This window comes from Leiobunum rupestre, chromosome 7, assembly GCF_980474605.1.
Source record: "Leiobunum rupestre chromosome 7, qqLeiRupe1.1.hap1, whole genome shotgun sequence".
NCBI lineage: Eukaryota > Metazoa > Arthropoda > Arachnida > Opiliones > Sclerosomatidae > Leiobunum > Leiobunum rupestre.
The window spans coordinates 36980235-37000378 of record NC_143390.1 but is presented as its reverse complement, the minus strand read 5'-3'; the positions used below and the strand labels follow the sequence as shown (position 1 = coordinate 37000378).

The window sequence follows — 20144 nt, the reverse complement described above, 5'->3', positions numbered from 1 at the left end:
TTCATTACTTGTAGCTGATGTCACTGGATTTATTTCGGTATCTGCGCTCTGCTCCGTGTTGCTGTTGAAAACTTCAACAATTTTTTTAATTTTAATTACGCTGATTTAATCACGATTACCTTGATTTGATAATTTTACTATGATTAAGACGCACCCAAAATGGAAGTGACCTGCCCCTCCCAGTAATTTTCACTTATTAAAAAAACAGGATGTAACGCAGCCAGGGTAATAGCATTTGAGCAAATATTAATGTTTTATCTTATGCAAATTATAAAGAACAAAGTTTGGTGAATATGACAAAAATTATGAGCAGTTATCATAATTATAGTCTTAAATAACTACAAAATACAGTTTTTAATAACTTGAAAACTCATTGCCAATACAAAACTTAAACCATTTATGGTTAGGCTTAGCAATAAAATGTTACCACTCAAAATATTGAAATATTTATTAAAAAAAATTTTTGAAATCAAAACTTACATACTTAAAAAGTGTAATTACTAATTGTTTGTTACAAACTTCTCCAAATTCAATAAAACAGTTGGAAAAAAACTTCACTAATGCAAATTCATCGCCATTGAAACGTATGTTAAACTTCCCGCCTCTTTGATAGATTCCGGTTGTTACACCAGCGTTCCAAGCGACGGAAAATCGCTGTCGCGAAAATACATGGGGAGGAAATTCTTTGCCGGGGCCGCTATCGTCGCGAGCAGCGTGAGCGCGTGCAGGGGGCCGTGCGCTGGCACACCTATTATAGCGTATCTGTATTCACCTTGGAGGAAGATAATAAGTTTATTTATAACGAAAAGGAACACGACTGAGTAATAATTTAGAATAATAATAAAAGATAAACGCGACGTTCAGGTCTTGTAGCGGGGACGGAAGATTCTTGGACGAAAATAATACTTTTGCTTAGCGGCGATTTCGGCGGTTGAACCTTCTCCTTCCTTCTCCGGACTTAAACCTAAAACCCCTTCTTTTTAAAACCTCCTCTAACCGTCGTTTTTCCACCTCGCTCGAGCGCTCGTTCTTTAATATCCTCCCCACGTTCTCCGAAGCACGCGGGCTTTTCACCGATCTGGAATCTTGGGAAAGCTTGTTCTCTGAATGCGTCACATAACCCCCCTTCTCCGGAAGACCCGTCTCGGGTCTATCGTCTTCTCTACGATAAGCTAGTTTCATTTTGGAGATGTGGACAGTTTCAGTTTGCCGTTGTCCCCTGTTTTTGACTCGTACTGTAAAATTGACTGGACCCGTTTGACGAAGTATCTCAAAAGGACCGTGGAATTGATGAAGTAGTTTCTCTGACCGTCCTCGTTTTCGAGTCGGTTTCCTGACATAGACCCACTGGCCTGGGGTGAAGTTAACTTCCCGGCGATGAGCGTCGTGAAGTATGGTTTGACGGTTTTGGGTTGCTGCGATGTTAGCTTGTGCTATTTCTCGAGCTTCGTCGATTGGGTAAAGTGTTTCCAGGGAATCTTCAGCGACGGGTAACGTTCGATCCATAGGCAAGAATGGGTCTCGTCCATAAACGAGGGAAAATGGCGAGGCTCTTGTTGATTCCTGGACGGCCGTGTTATAGGCAAAAGTCACTCCCGGTAAAGCGTCATCCCAATCGGAATGATCCTCGGATACATACATGGAAAGCATGTCCGCCAGTGTCTTGTTGAGCCGTTCCGTTAAACCGTTAGTTTGCGGGTGGTATGATGTCGTTCGAATGTGTTTAGTTCCTATTTGCGTCAAGATGTTTTGGGTCATAGCGGCCATGAATTGGGTTCCTCGGTCGGTAAGTAGCTCTTTCGGGGTGCCGTGTCGGAAAACAACCTGTTCCACGAAGAATGCGGCGGCTTCTTCGGCTGTGGCGGCTGGTACTGCCTGGGTTTCCGCCCATTTCGTGAGATAATCAGTACACACCAAGATAAATGTGTTGTTCTGGCGAGACTTCGGAAATGGGCCTAGAAAGTCCATACCGACACGTGTGAAAGGCATCCCAGAACTGGGAATAGATTGTAGAAGACCTTGAAGTCCAGAGGTGAGCATCTTACGGCTTTGGCAAAGAGCGCAGGATCGCACATACTGTTGAAGTTTAGGCCAGAAGTACCGTTCGGATAGGCGCTTGAAGGTTCTTAAGAAACCCAAATGACCCGCTGAAGGATGGTCATGTCCAGCATAAAGGATTTCAGTTCGAAGGCACTTTGGTATGGCTAGAAGAGGGCGCTTCCTTGCTTTGCGATATAAAATTCCATCAGTCATTGTATATTTTTTGGCTTGACGTTGCGTCGAAACAGTGTGTACTGCACTCGGGTGTGTGATATAGGTTATGATTGGACCAAAAACGGGATCTTGTTCTTGGAGCTTGATGATCTCTGGTAATTCGATTAATGCGCCAATAACATCAGGATCGTCTGTATTGGCGGTGTCCGGAGTCGGGTTCCTGATAAGTCGGCTTAGACAGTCGGCATTCGAATGACGACGGCCGCTACGATGAACTATTTCCATGTCCTGTTCTTGTTCTTGTAAAGACCAGCGAGCAAGACGATTATGCGGGTCTTTGAGGCTGCGAAGCCAGCAGAGAGAGTGATGATCAGTGACAACCCGAACATGTCTGCCGTGGATGTAAGGACGAAATTGTCCGAGGGCCCATATCAGAGCTAAACACTCCTTTTCGGTTGTACTGTAATTGATTTCTGGCGTTGATAGTGATCGGCTGGCATAGGAGATAACTCGCTCCTCACCATTACTACGCTGCGAAAGGACGGCTCCAATGCCTTTGTTACTCGCGTCAGGGTGAATTTCTGTTGGTAGCGATGGATCAAAATGTCGTAGAATTGGAGATTGGGTTAACTTTGATTTGAGCGTTTTAAAAGCTTTGTCTTGAGCTGTGCCCCATATAAATTGGGCTTTAGAACTTGTGATTTCAGTGAGTGGTCGGGCCAGCTTGGCGAAGTTTTTTATGAATCGTCGGTAATAGGAGCATAGGCCAACGAAAGATTGGACTTCGGCACGATTGGATGGCGTCGGGAATTCGTCCACTGCGCGAGTTTTGACAGGGTCCAACGTAACTCCATTTTCCGAAATAATATGGCCGAGATATTTAATCGTACTCATGGCAAAACGGCATTTTTCCGCATTCAGCGATAGTCCGGCGTCACTGATGCGATGTAAAACTTCACGGAGGCGGTTTAAATGAGAGGCAAAGGTTGAAGAATAAACTACGATGTCATCGAGGTAGACCAGACAAGTGTTCCATTTAAGGCCAGCTAGTACAACATCCATAGCGCGTTGAAATGTGGCGGCAGCGTTCGAAAGACCCATTGGTAGTGCATTAAACTCAAATAATCCGTCTGGGGTGCAAAACGCTGTCTTTTCTTTGTCGTCTTCGGCCATTGGAAGTTGCCAGTAGCCCTTGGCTAAGTCCATAGTTGAGAAAAACTTTGCACCATGTAGGCGATCGAGGGCGTCGTCCACGCGAGGGAGGGGATAGACGTCACGCTTAGTCATGGCGTTTAAGCGACGAAAGTCTATGCAAAATCTTGGTGACCCATCTTTTTTCGCAACGATTACGACACGAGAAGACCAAGGACTCGAAGATGGACGTATTACGTCGTCTCGTAGCATTGTACGAACTTCTTCCTGAATCATTTCGCGTTCGGCGAAGGATGTACGGAAAGGAGGTAAATGGACAGGAAGGTGGCCTTGTGTGTCAATCGTGTGCGCCGGTAACTTTGAACGGCGTAGCGGGTCCTTTGCTGCCTTAAAGCAGTGATCAAACTCCTGTAGAAGACTTTCAAGTTCTGTCTTTTGGTCAGGTGTGATGTTGGTTGAAATTTCGGAGTTCTTCCAGGAAGGCTCGGTTGCTGCTTCTAGGTGGTTTATGTGACTGATAATCGTGGTACTCAGTGACAGAGGTTCAATGGTTCCCAACTTCATTCCCGGATGAATGACCTTTTCCTCCCAAGACATATTAGCGATCGGAGCGGAATCGAACGATGATGATAGAACAGAATATGGCGCCGTAAGTCCAGTTTTAGAACGTAGTTCAGAACTTGGAGTGAGTAAACCATCCCGAAACGGTGCTTTACGAGATAGTACAATGGGAACTAGCGTTTCGGTCCAAGGCTTCAGAATGACGGGTTCGGCGATTGTGATGAAGGCGACGATGGGTAGATTTTCAGGTGTGGTTGCGTCGGGATCTGTCGATGTGCTTGGAAACCGTATGGTAGGTTCGGATCCGAAATTAAGAACTAGTTTTGTATGTCGACACCAGTCAATTCCCAAAAGAATATCTGCCGGTAGATTTGGTAGAACAATTGCCGAAATCGTGGACTTATTGCCTTCCTGATTGATCACTATTTCAGTTCTTCCTACCGCAAACGCTAAGTGGCCACTAGCTGATTTGATAGGGACACTGCACGGTTGAAGACAAATTCGGTGAGATTCCACAAACGAGGTGCTGATAGCTGTGATAGCCGCTCCGGGGTCAATAAGGGCGGTAGCGGCGTGGCCATTGATTTCGCAGTGTCGTCTAAGTAATGCGTCATTGGCAGAGGTGTATGAATTATCCTCGGCGGCCGTACCCTCTAATACGACCGCTGGTGCTCGTTTCCCGGAAGTTGGGATTCGTCTTCCTGAGGCTGCTGTTGATTGTCCGGGGTTACAGTATTGACCGCGTAGGAGGGGCGATTTCGACAATGCCTTGAAACGTGGCCGATGTTATTGCAGATAAAACAGATTGGACGACCGTCTGGGGTACGCATCTGGTCGGCGCGCCGTGGCTGCTGGGTTAGTCGATTTGCGGGTAACTGCCACTGTTGTTGGGTTTTTGATGACAGTTGCAACTCCGTTTGATGGCAAGGTAGAGATCGGTAGTTGGTAGGTATATTTTTAATCATATTAGAGGCATCAGGGCGGAGCGCAAGAGAATTTGTATTTCTAGCGGCGGATCGACTACGGGCGGCTGCGTCTTTAGCTGCCAAGACCAGAGCGACGGCTTCTTTCAAGTCCCCCAATAAAATTGGCTTCATTTTGTACACGTCTTCTACGAGATCGGGACGTAGGCCATTCATAAGTCTTTGGACCTTCTCTGGCATAGTGACGTCTCGACTTAGTTTGTCGCACAGGGCTAAAACGTCAGCGCAGTATACATCATAAAGTTCGTTGGTTCCTTGGCGTCGGTTAAACAATTGTTGTTCAATTGTGGCGTCGTCAATGGTCTTCCCAAAAGTTGATTTCAGTTTGTTTTCAGCCCAGACCCAGGTTATTCCTTGTTTAGAAGCCGAGATATTTCTCCAGTAGGAAGCGGCTGTACCTTCGAGATTGAGAGACAAATACAGAATCCAGTTGTCGGCAGGCCATCCGTTCAATGTAGCGATGGTTTTGAATCTGTACAGCCATTCCTCGATGTCTTCAGTCGAATCACCTCGGAATGGGGAGATTTGTTGAGCCATAGTAACAAGAGGTGACGAATACGATTGCCCGGCGCCTCCACCAATGCGACGTTCAATAAGGTTGAGGAAGATAATAAGTTTATTTATAACGAAAAGGAACACGACTGAGTAATAATTTAGAATAATAATAAAAGATAAACGCGACGTTCAGGTCTTGTAGCGGGGACGGAAGATTCTTGGACGAAAATAATACTTTTGCTTAGCGGCGATTTCGGCGGTTGAACCTTCTCCTTCCTTCTCCGGACTTAAACCTAAAACCCCTTCTTTTTAAAACCTCCTCTAACCGTCGTTTTTCCACCTCGCTCGAGCGCTCGTTCTTTAATATCCTCCCCACGTTCTCCGAAGCACGCGGGCTTTTCACCGATCTTGAATCTTGGGAAAGCTTGTTCTCTGAATGCGTCACAATATTAATAAATTCTTTAAAATATTAAACATGTTTTCGTATACTTTGCTATCAACTGGAACAGCAGTACTCAGAGAGCCAGAAAGGCGATTTTCCAAAGTTTGACAAAGTTCTAAAACCAAAATTCTTGGAAGTCTGAACAGCTTTTCGAGCGTATATTCACTTAAGTCCCATCAGGAATTCATACATCGAACTTGGAATGGTTATCTCGCCCGATTTCCGTCTCTATCTAGGGGACCTTTTTTTTTCATCATTTTGACGTCAGAGCATACGTGTTTTCTCATACGATTTTCAATGGTATTAAATCAAGGATTCTTTATAAAGAATCCTTGATTAAATCCTAGTTTCAAATAATTTCATCCCCCTGTGTCGAAAAAGGGTTCAAACATCTTTTTTCTTTTCCCTTCGCTATCGCTCTATTGATAGCGACGGTCACCTCGTCATTCAGACTTCGCGGTTCTCAAGGGCATTGTAACTGCTGCCAATTTGACAGCGCTAACAATGCCGGACTTAATCCTTCCACATGGAGAGGTCGGGAGAGCGAGCTGACCCGTCGCTATCAATGGTGGGGTTTCAAACCCTAAATTTCGAAATGGCCGGGGAGTCGAACAACAAAAAACTACAGTTGTAAAAACGGGAGGTTGCGCGGGGTAAAAACTCCTAAAGAGGGGAGACGCGTGCGAGGGGGCGATTTTTTTTTCTCATACACGTCACTGAAAACGGTCCCCGAGATCTTACCATAGGGGATACGGCCGGATAACCATTCCAAGTTCGTGGTATGAATTCCTGGTCCCATGCATTGTTATTTTCATTTTCAAATAATTGCCTTAAAAACTCCATCCTAAAATTAAAAAAAAACCTAGTGAACTTCAACCTTTAAAAAACCACCAAATACTTTCGTCCAATGGGAGCACAGTCGTAACTGTTTACGAGCCAAAATAGCTCTCGTTATCTTTAACGAATAAGCCTAACGGATTTTCGTTACCGTTAAGAGATAGAATTGCTAAAAATCAGATTTCGATAAACTTAACGATTTTCGTAAAATTTTACGAGTAACGAGCCATTTTTAACGATAACGAGAGAGATAGAATAGTTTTCAGCTATTGAAATCTCATAGGTAACTAGAATGCTGCCGCCTACGGCCGAGCTTGTCGCCAGTTCGCCTTGAACCTTCAGCCAATGAGAGGCCGTAGAGTGGTTCCACCAAGGAGGATAATAATCCTCCTTGGTTCCGTTACTATAGCGGGAGATAGGAGACGTCATTCTCTCCGGTGACATTAAATTCTTGGCAGAACCACTCTTTGAGCTCTGATTGGCGTCGTCTGCCACGGCGTTTGGGCCATTTGCCAGTTACACGGCAGCATTCTAGTTACCTATGAGATTTCTATGGTTGAGGCCATAGATATAAGCAATGTATATAAAGGTCTAGATAAATTTCGGGGCGTCTAAGCCTAACATAAAATACGGAATTGACACCTAGCAGACACCGAGGAAGGCACGTGACCAAGAGCGCGAGCTCTCTTAGCATTTTAGTACTAAGTGCTTGACCTTTCCGCAGGCGGTAGTCTTTAGACACCATCTGTTGGTGACTTTTAGTATCATTTTTAAGCAGGAGACAATGGCTCTCGCGACGATAGCACGAGCTTTCTTACCGATAGATAGCGTCTTATAAGGATAGCCTGCAGAAATTACGCGTTTCTGCTAGCTGTCATCTCCGTATTCACTCCCTTTGAAATATTTTATCTAGACCTTTATATACGTTTCCTATATCTATAGTTGAGGCTCTTACTGAGTTCGCGCCGGAAGTTCGGAAAAATCGGGCTCCATAGCAGGGTGGGAAATAAGGAATTTCAAGAGATAACCCAAGATTATATTACTCACCTTTAGTTTTCTTTCGTTTAGAAACATTTTTAGAGCTTCATGCACAGTAGCGGCGCTAAGGGTGGGCTGAAGTGGGCTTTAGCCCCCTGCATTTCTGAGAGGGGCCACATATTTATATTAAAAGGGCCGCATATTTATATTTAAGAGGCCACATATTTGAAATTTCTTTATGTTTTTATTGCCAAGTAAAGTTTTTCGGGGGGAAAAATCTTTAAAAATCAATTCGTTTACTCAAAAATATAGTAGACCATAAACAGATAGATTCGGGAGGCGAAGGGAGCGGAAATGGAGAGAAAGTTTAATGAACAATGAAAGAAAAGAAAGGGGCTTGAGGGAATTTCGGGAAATACCCCAGCGGGCATGCACATCAATGCTCGGATACAAGCTCAGAAGGGGGTCCAGTAAACGCGACGATAGCCACAACAATAAAACGACCTTGCTCTTCTCGCTTCCTGGAAAATTCTGCGGTTTTTCGATTTCACCACTTTTGCCAAATATGGTCAATGCCAGGCTCGACCGCTAAGCTGCTTTTTAGTTCCACATCGAGATATATATATCGAAGTGGGACTATTGCTATGGACGGATTGGCGTTAAGTGTTGTTGTTTGTGTGTTTGTTGTGGAAAAGCGACGACACGGTAGATGGAGCTGCGAAAAATAACTTATTAATATAATTTATATTGCTGGCCTGGTCGGGGCTCGAAAACAGACAGCCGCTCGCCGCGCAATCTCTAAAAACCCCACGGCCTACCAACCTAGCCACGCCGTCTTCATTAAACATTCGCTTGAAATTTTACCGTTGAACAGTTTTTTTCGGTTCGACCTCATTTCTCCGACTCAACCTATCTCTCGAGGCTTCATTACTCCGACTTCCCATTACTTCGACTTCCCATTACTCCGACATCCCATTTCCCCGACTTCCCATTTCTCCGAAACGTCTTTAGTTACTACGGCGGAGGGAAAACTCCATCGACTGGGATGATTGGGATCGTTCGGTCACTCATCCGCTCTCCCTGGTGTCTTAAATAGCTTTCCCTTTATATAATTATATTTATATTAATTATAGGACATATAGTTTAGTATATTTTTTTAATGTAAGTTTGTTGAAAAATGTTTTGGTAAATCTAGTTTATCTCTTCTTTATTTTTATAACTAGTTTCATAATTTAGATGGCGCAATGTTTTCGCATAAGTCTATTCGCTACCGAAACTTATGCTTTTGGTCGAATGTGGCATAATCACGATTTAATCAATATAATCGGTCGAATCGGGAATTTATCATTAAAATCAAAACTAAAGTACGATTTAATCATACTAATCACGATATAATTTTTAATCAGGATTTAATCATTTTAAACAGATTTTATCATTTTAATCAGATTTAATCATTTAATCATGATTAAATCAGATTTAATAATTTAATCATGATTAAATCAGATTTAATAATTTAATCATGATTAAATCAGATTTAAACATTCTAATCATGATTAAACGTGATTTGATCAACTTAATCGTGATTAAATTGAATTTGATCAACTTAATCGTGATTAAATTGAATTTGACTAAAATAATCACGATTAAATCGGATTTAATCTTTTGAGGGGTGCGTCGTTAATCAAGGAAGTGACCTGCCCCTCGCTGTGAATAGGTCAAACAAACTTAACACATCAGAAGCGATTGTGTGTATTCTGACCGTCGTACGTGTACGTCTTGTGTCTAATTTTAAGTGTCCGCAATCACAAGGAAAATATTGTATACTACGTCGGTAGTTTAAATTGGGATTTTGTTTACTTGGCAATGGAAATTCCGAATTTACATTCTCAAGGTTATAGCAATTAGAAGACGACCATAGCGAGTCAGCGACGAAGTGACTAAATATCGAACGAGTTAAACTTATTGAATGTGACTTATGGTAGTATGCTACTAACGCATTCATTTCCAAGGTCAAATTTCCTATCACGAAAAAAGACGAGGGACAATTCGCGCTTTTGAACTGTGCCGTCTTTAGCTCTAGGTCAGAAAACGCCAACTATATTCCCAGTTGTCCCTTACAAAATCTATTCTTGGCCAAATTATAAGAAAAGCCAATACTCAAGTTTCCGCGCTAACAATGGCCAGCGAAAGAAGCGCTGCGACGTTGCTTACCAATTTTTGGAGTATAGTGGAAGGGTTGAAACAAAACCATGTAGGAATTGTTCAAGACCTTTAGAATACTGTGATATCACTGTCAAGCTAAAGTGTCGAGACCACGTTTTTGTATATAAATTTGAATCGGCCTGCGAGAGAGACGCTTGGTGTGACCAGAGGAATAGTTTCATATGCGTACGTTAATTTCTATATACGAAATCAATATTTAGATAGTGGTTAAAACCAATATTGAAAGATTTTTTTGTTTGCAACCCTTACATTAAAAGTGGATGTAAGAAGTAAATGTAATCTTGCATTAAATTATTTTTCATATTATTGGAGAAACCTAGCTATATACATAGTTTTCACTAAAGGGGGTTTCGTTCATTTCCCCCGGAATTCATCCCCCGTTCTCTCCCCGGTACCGGGATGCCAGTCACTTCGGTAGTCAGGAGTAGCAGACCAATTTTTATTTTAACATGGGAAAACGTGTAGGATTGCCGAGGCATAGCGACTTTAATAATAAAAAATGAGTTTAGAAAAAGAAAATAAATTTTTCACGGGTTATTTTAACTCTCTTGAAGATAAAGATAAAGTAATTTACACAAATAAGTACCTGAAATATGTTGGATTTGATCCGTATGAGGATTCTGTAAACAATTATGAATGTGACTGGCATCCCGGTACCGGGGAGAGAACGGGGGATGAATTCCGGGGGAAATGAACGAAACCCCCTTTAGTGAAAACTATGTATATAAAACTTGTGGGGGGACATATATTGGGGAAACCCAAAGGTCAATAAAAATTAGATTAAAAGAACACCAATACGCGTGTAAGAAAAAAGATAGTTTGAATGGCATCGCAAAACATTTGATTGAAACAGATTTTAAACATACAATAGATTGGGATTATTTTAGGCGGAAATTCATAGAGGGGTTTTTTATCAATAGTACCGGGGAAGGGGGGCTAAACTTGGAGGAGGGGAACGGTGAGGCGAAACTATGGGGAATATTAACGAATGTTAAAAAATAATTTTTGGTATCAGTTGTAAAAAATACGTATTGTCGGGACGTTCTCTGTATATTTTGTAATTAGTGTGCCTGACGAAGACCGCGAGGACGGTTGAAAGCTTGCCACGGCTTTTTGATTTTAATAAAAAGTTTTTTACCCATGAGACCTTTTCGAAACTGTTTTCTTTATTAATAATTACCATGGACGTACTAGGTTTTCAAATTAATTAAACCTAGCTATAGATGAATATTGATTTGCATATGTCTCCACACATTTCCAAAATAAATGTCACGACTATGTTTATGAAATTTACTTAAAGGGATCCGCAACCAGCTGTATTGCAGAAATTTGTGAAAAGTTGGGTATTGTGGGAATACGAAGTAGGCGCCGAAGCTACGCAGAGGGAATGATTAGCATATTTAGGGTACCTTAAATTCAAATATGCAACGTAAGTTGCTTATCCCTTTTAGTGTTTTTTTTTTTTTTTGGTTTTTGCCGTAAACATTCGATTTCTTATTTAAATTTAAAACTGATTGAAAGTTATATTTTTAGCTAGTTCTTGGCACATACTACATACGGACCGGTAGAGACGATATCATTTAATTTGAATTTTTAGATAATTTTTAAGCCAGTCAGCGGGACCCCCATCGTTAATTAGGTCGGCCCTATTCGTGGTAGAAAGGAAAGTGGTGGGTTGATAGGAAATATCTAAACTTAACTACTTTTCTTAGTTTTAGATCGGCCCAGGCCAGAGGCGTATTTTTTATTAATTTTTTTAATTAATTCCAGGTGTTTTAATTTTTTTATATACATTTTTTGTACACTCATAAATAGTCATTAAAATACTAGTAAGTTATAAATGATATTTTACGTTTAATTTAACTAGTTTGTACACTCCAATTCGAATTCACCCAATTAAAAACACTTAAACGGTTAAAAGTTAAAACACGCTATTCTAATGTAGCAGACGACGTGCACTGGTCATGGTCCAGTTTATTTATTCAGGGGGCACTGGTCACATGTCCACTTTAAAAAAAATCCTTATTTCTAACCCTGCATCAAACGTTTTACCGCGACGGACGGACGTTATTGAAAATTAACTCTGAGCGGATTTCTACCTTCGATATATTGTTTTCTACCACCAAACGTTTTCCGACACAACCTACTTTGTTACAGACAATTTTTTGTAACCAAAATTCGGTATTAGAGGGGCCCGTAGGAGTATTCTGGATTTAGGAGGTATAGTTTAAAAGGCGAGTTAAGTGCTAAAACATGATGTCATATAGGGCTATGGACGTTACACAGTGTCCTAATATTCATGATTTTTGGGTTTTTTAGCAAACGAAGATGGGTCCCTGAAATAATAACGATTTAAAATCATAGTTTAATTGAAATAATAACGATTTAAAATCATAGTTTAACTGAAATAATAACGATTTAAAATCATAGTTTAATTGAAATAACAACGATTTAAAATCATAGTTTAACTGAAATAATAACGATTTAAAATCATAGTTTAATTGAAATAATAACGATTTAAAATCATAGTTTAACTGAAATAATAACGATTTAAAATCATAGTTTAATTGAAATAACAACGATTTAAAATCATAGTTTAATTGAAATAATAACGATTTAAAATCATAGTTTAATTGAAATAATAACGATTTAAAATCATAGTTTAACTGAAATAATAACGATTTAAAATCATAGTTTAATTGAAATAACAACGATTTAAAATCATAGTTTAATTGAAATAACAACGATTTAAAATCATAGTTTAATTGAAATAACAACGATTTAAAATCATAGTTTAACTGAAATAATAACGATTTAAAATCATAGTTTAATTGAAATAATAACGATTTAAAATCATAGTTTAATTGAAATAATAACGATTTAAAATCATAGTTTAATTGAAATAATAACGATTTAAAATCATAGTTTCATTGAAATAATAACGATTTAAAATCATAGTTTAACTGAAATAACAACGATTTAAAATCATAGTTTAATTGAAATAATAACGCAGAGAGTAGAAAACTCATGGAATGCGCCCTGCCGGCTCCAATTAAGATTAAATCGTCTATTTTTGCGTTTATGAGTTGGATTGACAAATTTTAAGGATGGTAATGATCACGAATTCATTCTCTTTTTAGGCCCTGAGAGTCCAATGACGCCGCCAGCAATACGCACGAGTAGGCACGTGCCTACGTGGAAAACTAGAGGGGGCCCCAAATTTATTAAAAAAGGGGCCCTATTTTTTCATATTGGTAAATTTTCCGTAGCGGAATTAATAGAGAAATTGCTGAAAAACTTGTGACTATCAACTAATGCACATATTTTATGGGTTTATATTAACTCCATTTAAAAAGGATATAATGATTTAAGGCTTGTATATAATTCTCTTCGCTATATTTTTACGACTATTATGAAACGACCGTCAGTAGCAGAGATGTAGACTCACTTTCTCTTTTTATTTCGTGCCCGCCCTATATGGGGATTGGGGGGCGGGGCAAGAAATATTGCGTTTACTCAATAGTGGTACAATTAGATGGTTAGCTCCTGATATAATTATGCATAAATATTTTCACACAAAGTAAGCGTTATTTACATTTTTTAAAGCATTTCAATTTTTAATGAGCCTTGGCTGTATCACTCGTTGATTTCCAAAGACTAAGAGGAATTCGCCGAGAGTTATTAGTCTTAAGTGACATAATAACTTACGTTGTCAATGGTGAAACAGACTATTATTAAAAAAATGCATTAGGTAAATAGGTAGTGTCATACTTATGTTTATTATGTTACTTATGGTTGAAGTAAATATATTTAAAATTGGTGGGCAAGAGGGGGCCCCAAATTGTAGCGCCTACGTGGGAAAAAACCCTGTCAAACTTTAAAATCTTATCTTCACTTGATTAATGGGCCTAAACTTGTAGGGCAATGGGAGAGTCCGGCTTCCTAGAATTTAGCCAATTTGCGCGAAATAGGTAAACTTCACTGTTAGCTCTGAAATAAAAAACGCCCACCTCCCCCAACAATTTGAGTGGTTAGCCAGTGGCTAGAGGGACAGCGCGTCAGCCCTCCAGAATAAAACCGAACGTTGTCCACTTGTTCCGCAAATAAATTGTATTATACACGTCTTGAAAATCTTTTCCAACGAGATTTTGCTTTCCAGAATAGTCATGGAAATTATTACAGGTGAACAAAAAGGCAGTCGCGTGTTTAAGCAGGATGGTTATTTGTATTTAAGAAATAAAAAAAGCCCAATGGCTCCATTTACTTTCGGTGTTATTTCCAAACTAACACCGTATTAAAGTGCAAACAAACTGCAGTTTTGCGACCTGGTGCTGAGCGTTTGGAGATGTGTAATAACCATGGACACAATCACAATGGAGTTCAAAGGTAAATTACGGACTTTAGCAGCCTCAAGTTTCGCCTCGTCTTCAGAAGACAGTTTTCGACCGCCTTCGTATGGAGTAAGTAAATAATTTTCTTCCGAAAATCAGACAGTTTTGTAAAGGCGATTTGAAAATGACAACGGTATATTTGATATTTAGACATGACGTCACCGACGTGACTTATACCAACACGAAAAGCATGATGGGTAGAGCAGCACGGGAAAGATTTCCGGTGAATCCCAACAGCGTTCAGGGTGCTGCAGAAAATATGGGTCCAAGAGGCATAGCTGAACACTTTTCTAGAGATTCTTGTGGGAACCCATTTTTCAGAGTGATGCTACCCCTTTTTCACACTCTGGTTTTTGTGTCTCAGTACATGGCGGACAATGTGATGCCAGAAGCAACGTCAATGTTTGTAGACGGCACATTTAAAGTTCCAAAACTCTTCAAACAGTTAGTTGTGATTCATTTGGCAGCCAACCGTACAAACTATGTAAGTTATATTTTACTTATTTTAGCAGAAGTACTGACAATAGGAACTTTAAATTGGTGGCGGTTTTCTCAGCCGTTTACGCGCTGATGACTGTAAAATCACAGCAGGCGTACAACGAACTCTTCCAGTACGTTTCACAAGAGTTTCCTGCACTATGTCCGACCGAAATAATGACTGATTATGAATTAGGCCTTCAAAACAGTCTCAGGCGTCATTTTCCCGCCGCCCAAATGAACGGGTGCTGGTTCCACTTTGCGCAAGTAAATAAAAGCACCTTATACATTTTACATTGATGTCGCAGTAATTTGTGTAGTAAATTTAAAACATCCATTTTTGTAAAATAAATTAGGCTATATATCGAAAAATCCAAACCGTGCATTTGATAAATATCTACAAAGTTAACGGACCAGCTAGAGACGCATTGAAAATGATTATGGCGCTTCCTCTCTTACCAGCAGCACGGATTCAGGAAGGATTGGATATCATTAGATTTAGAATGGCAGCAATGGCCTATGTGCGTAGATAAATTATTCGACTTTTCGTAATATAATAGTAATGAGTATAACGGCTACAATAACGTAATTATTTATTTAGCTACCCAACACTAAGTTTGCAGCATTAAATGGACTTGCTCAGTATGTCCAAGACTACTGGATTAGAGTTGTAACGCCGGCGGTTATATCTGTCTGGAACTTACTGAGGAGGACCAATAATGATAATGAATCGTGGAATTCAAGATTTAACAGATTAGTGAACTATCAAAATATTGGAATATGGAAATACATTGGTATAAATTAAAACCATATTGTCGGTTCTTAATATTAACCAGTAATTTTCTGTTCTTTAGATCATCTCCAATTAACGGAAGACTCTCAAAGACGAGACCACTACGCCGCTGATCTTGAAGGGATGAAAATTCGATCGACACGTAATAAGCGTTACGTACAAAATGATAAATAAGCAATATTTTGACTTAATTCTGCTTTTAAAGGGTGTCAATTATACAAACTGTAACAATTTTGGTAGCCGAATACGAGCTCTTACCGAAGAATTTCAGAGCGAACAAATCGACATCGTTCAATTCTTAGAGCGAGCAAAGCACTTTATAAGCCCTGATAATGACGAAGATGACCAAGATTTCGGAGACCCGCAAATTCCAGGCAACCAACCACCTCCATCTCCACCACCGTTTCCACCACCATCTCCACGACAGTCTCCACCAGCTTCTCCACGGTCTCCACGACCGTCGCAACAACCGTCTCCACCCCCGTCTCCAGGACAGTCTCCACCAACGCTTCCACAAACGTCTCCACCAGTCGCGCCTCTGGTAGTAGCCCAACAACTACTACCACCATCACCACCACCACCATCAGCAGCAGCAGCAGCAGCAGTTACAGCTACTATTGAGACGGTGCGCATGAGGGTAGTGCGCGATCCAAATTCACCCCTCGGAATGAGATTGGAGCTGGTCGAAGCTCCACGAAAAGACGCCGCCTACGCTCCAGCGGTTCTTGGAATGGTTAATGGTAAGCGTAAACTAGGGACGTAGATCTGTTTTTGCAAAGTTTTTTTTCATTGACATATATTCAAAATTCCGCCACAGCGCTGCCAGGACAGTCAACCACCGTAAAGCCCCGGCAGATCGTCGGTGCCCGCCATGGCCTCCAAGGACCCAACCAGCCACCGTCTTCGACCGCGACAAACGCCGCAACGATAGTGAATGGTAAGCGTAAACTAGGGACGTAGGTTTGTTTTTGCCAAGTTTTTTTGACGTATTTTCAAAATTCCGCCACAGCGCTGCCAGGACCGTCAACCACCGTAAGGCCCCGGCAGATCATCGACGCCCACCATGGCCTCCAAGGACCCATCCAGATACCGTCTTCGACCGCGACAAACGCCGCAACGATAGTGAATGGTAAGCGTAAACTAGGGACGTAGATTTGTTTTTGCCAAGTTTTTTTTGACGTATTTTCAAAATTCCGCCACAGCGCTGCCAGGACCGTCAACCACCGTAAGGCCCCGGCAGATCGTCGGCGTCTGCCATGGCCTCCAAGGACCCATCCGGACACCGTTTTCGATCGCAACAAACGCCGCAACGATAGTGAATGGTTAGCGTAAACTAGGGACGTAGATTTGTTTTTGCCAAGTTTTTTTGACATATTTTCAAAATTCCGCCACAGCGCTGCCAGGACCGTCAACCACCGTAAGGCCCCGGCAGATCATCGACGCCCACCATGGCCTCCAAGGACCCATCCAGCCACCGTCTTCGACCGCGACAAACGCCGCAACGATAGTGAATGGTAAGCGTAAACTAGGGACGTAGGTTTGTTTTTGCCAAGTTTTTTTGACGTATTTTCAAAATTCCGCCACAGCGCTGCCAGGACCGTCAACCACCGTAAGGCCCCGGCAGATCATCGGCGTCTGCCATGGCCTTCAAGGACCCATCCGGACACCGTTTTCGATCGCAACAAACGCCGCAACGATAGTGAATGGTAAGCGTAAACTTGAATTTGTGTGCCAAAAAACTTTTCATTGACATATATTATAAATGAGCGTTCTTGAATCAGTTGAAGGCATGTTAAGAGATTACGATCTTTACGACGGCCTAATGCCAATTGAAGCTGATCGCTCTGAGGAAGAACCTGTTGCAGCACTAATTCAGAATGTTCTTCTTGAAGCACAAGTAAAAAAATAAATATTGTACGGAAATATACAAAATGTATTAAACCTTTTGGTTTTAGAACGATCAAAACGAATCTGAAGAGTGCAATATATGCTATGACAATATTGCCAGCACTAGAGCAATACCATGTAGCCATAAAGCATGTTACAGGTGCTTTTCTATGCTTCAAACAAAAAACCAATGTCTGTTTTGCCGTAGGACAATAGATTATTTGATTGGCGTCTAGGTAATAAAATCCTGTTACTTTTTGTTTTGTAATCATAAAAAACCAGTGTTTTAAGAAGCAATGCATCTTCCCAGCCACATAAGCAATTATTTTTTATGTTGAATTATAGATCTTCAACCTCATTTCTCCGGCTCCACCTGAATCTCTCGAGGCTTCATTCCTATGGCTTCTCAGTGGTGCCATTTTAGGGGACAAATTTTTAGAAAAAATCTTATAGAAAACATGCGTTTTTGTGCTATTACACCCAAAAATAAAAGTTTTTTTCAGTGACATACAGCGCTGCCAGGACAGTCAACCACCGTAAGGCCCCGGCAGTTCATTAAAGTTCGCCATGGCCTCCAAGGACCCATCTGGACACCGTTTTCGACCGCGGCAAACGCCGCAACGATAGTGAATGGAAAGCGTAAACTAGGGACGTAGATCTGTTTTTGCCAAGTTTTTTTTGACATTTTTTCAAAATTCCGCTACAGCGCTGCCAGGACAGTCAACCACCGTAAGGCCCCGGCAATTCATCAACGTTCGCCATGGCCTCCAAGGACACATCCGGACACCGTTTTCGACCGCGGCAAACCCCGCAACGATAGGGAATGGAAAGCGTAAACTAGGGACGTAGATCTGTTTTTGCCAAGTTTTTTTTGACGATTTTTAAAAAATAATTATTGTACGGAAATATTCAACATGTATTAAACCTTTTGGTTTTAGAACGATCAAAACGAATCTGAAGAGTGCAATATATGCTATGAAAATATTGCCAGCACTAGAGCAATACCATGTAGCCATAAAGCATGTTACAGGTGCTTTTCTATGCTTCAAACAAAAAACCAATGTCCGTTTTGCCGTAGGACAATAGATTATTTGATTGGCGTCTAGGTAATAAAATCCTGTTACTTTTTGTTTTGTAATCATGAAAACCAGTGTTTTAAGAAGCAATGCATCTTCCCAGCCACATAAGCAATTATTTTTGTGTTGAATAACTTGAATTATAGATCTTCAACCTCATTTCTCCGACTCCACCTGAATCCATTGAATTGGGAAAAATACTGCTAGAATTACAATCACGATTTCGGTTGCCATGGTTACGCGGGACCTGTTTTGAGAAGACTACGAAATTTATCTTTATAATTAGGTGGTAGTGCCATCTATATTTTGTAAAGTTATATGGTTGAAAATAAATAATTATTAGCTAACTCACTGTAACTTGTGCTAAAAAGGATCGTGTTGACAGAATAAAATTGTTTTAAACAACTTCAAAGGTTTGTTTTTTACGATAAATCATACATTTCAATTTCGCGTCAGATTCGCCCAAAAATTCAATTGCCATATAAAAACCACCACCAGAGAAAGAAGCCGCCACGGTAGAACGATCGATAAAATTGATAAAGTTTCCTTATTGAAATAAATTGTTCCCGCGTCAGCCAGATTTAGTTGTACCTCTATTTATTCCCAACTCAATGCCTGAATCATAGTGTATTTTTCTCTACTAACCTTGTGCCTGAATCTCTCAGTGGTGCCATTTTAGGGGACAATTTTTTAGAAAAAATCTTATAGAAAACATGCGTTTTTGTGCTATTACACCCAAAAATAAAAAAATTAATATATGTATTTCAAAACCAATTAGACTCATGCTTATTGCAATTTCAAATTTGTCTGCGATTTTTCAGAAACAAGTAATGACTTAAATGGATCTTAAGGACAATTGAAGAAATAAATCATTAAACTAGTTTAAAACCAATCAGACTCATGCTTATTGTAAATTTATCTGCGATTTTTCAGAAACAAGTAAAGACTTAAATGGATCTTAAGGACAATTGAAGAAATAAATCATTAAACAATTGATATTCAAACTTACCCGCCTATATTAAAAACATCCCGCTCAATAGTTTAGAATTTTCCCGACCAACAAATCCTACTACGCAGAGACAAGGGAAGTCGGAGTAATGGGAAGTCGGAGTAATGGGAAGTCGGAGTAATGGGAAGTCGGAGTAATGGGAAGTCGGAGTAATGGGAAACGTAAAGTCGGAGAAACGAATCAGCACCTTTTTTTCTTCCATTGGGGGCGGTACGAAATTTTGCGTTTACTCAAAAGCGGGACAAGTAGATTGTTAACTAGTAGTGCCCGTAAAGGCAGGAGAGCGCGCCGCTGACGGTGCAGTCTGCGGGTCGGGCTGGGGATTTGCGGACAACCATATTCCGTTCTCTTTTCGTATCACATAGGCTTTTTCGCTCGTCAATTTTCTCCCTCGCCCCTGAATCGCGAAGCCCCGCTGACGGTGCGGTCTGCGGGTTGGACTGGGGATTTGCGGACAACCATATTCCGTTCTCTTTTCGTATCACATAGGCTTTTTCGCCCGTCAATTTTCTCCCTCGCCCCTGAATCGCGAAGCCCCGCTGACGGTGCGGTCTGCGGGTCGGGCTGGGGATTTGCGGACAACCATATTCCGTTCTCTTTTCGTATCACATAGGCTTTTTCGCTCG

At 40.9% G+C, this 20144-nt stretch overlaps 2 protein-coding genes across 2 annotated transcripts; both read left to right on the top strand.

Annotated features, from left to right (window-relative positions):
• The first annotated feature begins 14240 nt into the window (after window positions 1-14240).
• LOC149936149 (uncharacterized) lies at window positions 14241-15838 on the top strand. Its single transcript, XM_090153247.1, has 7 exons — window positions 14241-14345; window positions 14427-14720; window positions 14786-15020; window positions 15110-15274; window positions 15355-15547; window positions 15608-15688; window positions 15752-15838. Exons 1-7 carry the CDS (start codon window positions 14341-14343, stop codon window positions 15772-15774), a joined length of 996 nt encoding a protein of 331 aa, XP_090009373.1. The 5' UTR covers window positions 14241-14340; the 3' UTR covers window positions 15775-15838.
• Window positions 15798-17857, top strand: LOC149936148 (uncharacterized). The gene is made up of 9 exons (XM_090153248.1): window positions 15798-16286; window positions 16364-16483; window positions 16556-16675; window positions 16749-16868; window positions 16941-17060; window positions 17133-17252; window positions 17328-17443; window positions 17502-17669; window positions 17779-17857. Exons 1-8 carry the CDS (start codon window positions 16178-16180, stop codon window positions 17667-17669), a joined length of 993 nt encoding a protein of 330 aa, XP_090009374.1. The 5' UTR covers window positions 15798-16177; the 3' UTR covers window positions 17779-17857.
• Window positions 17858-20144: the final 2287 nt, after the last annotated feature.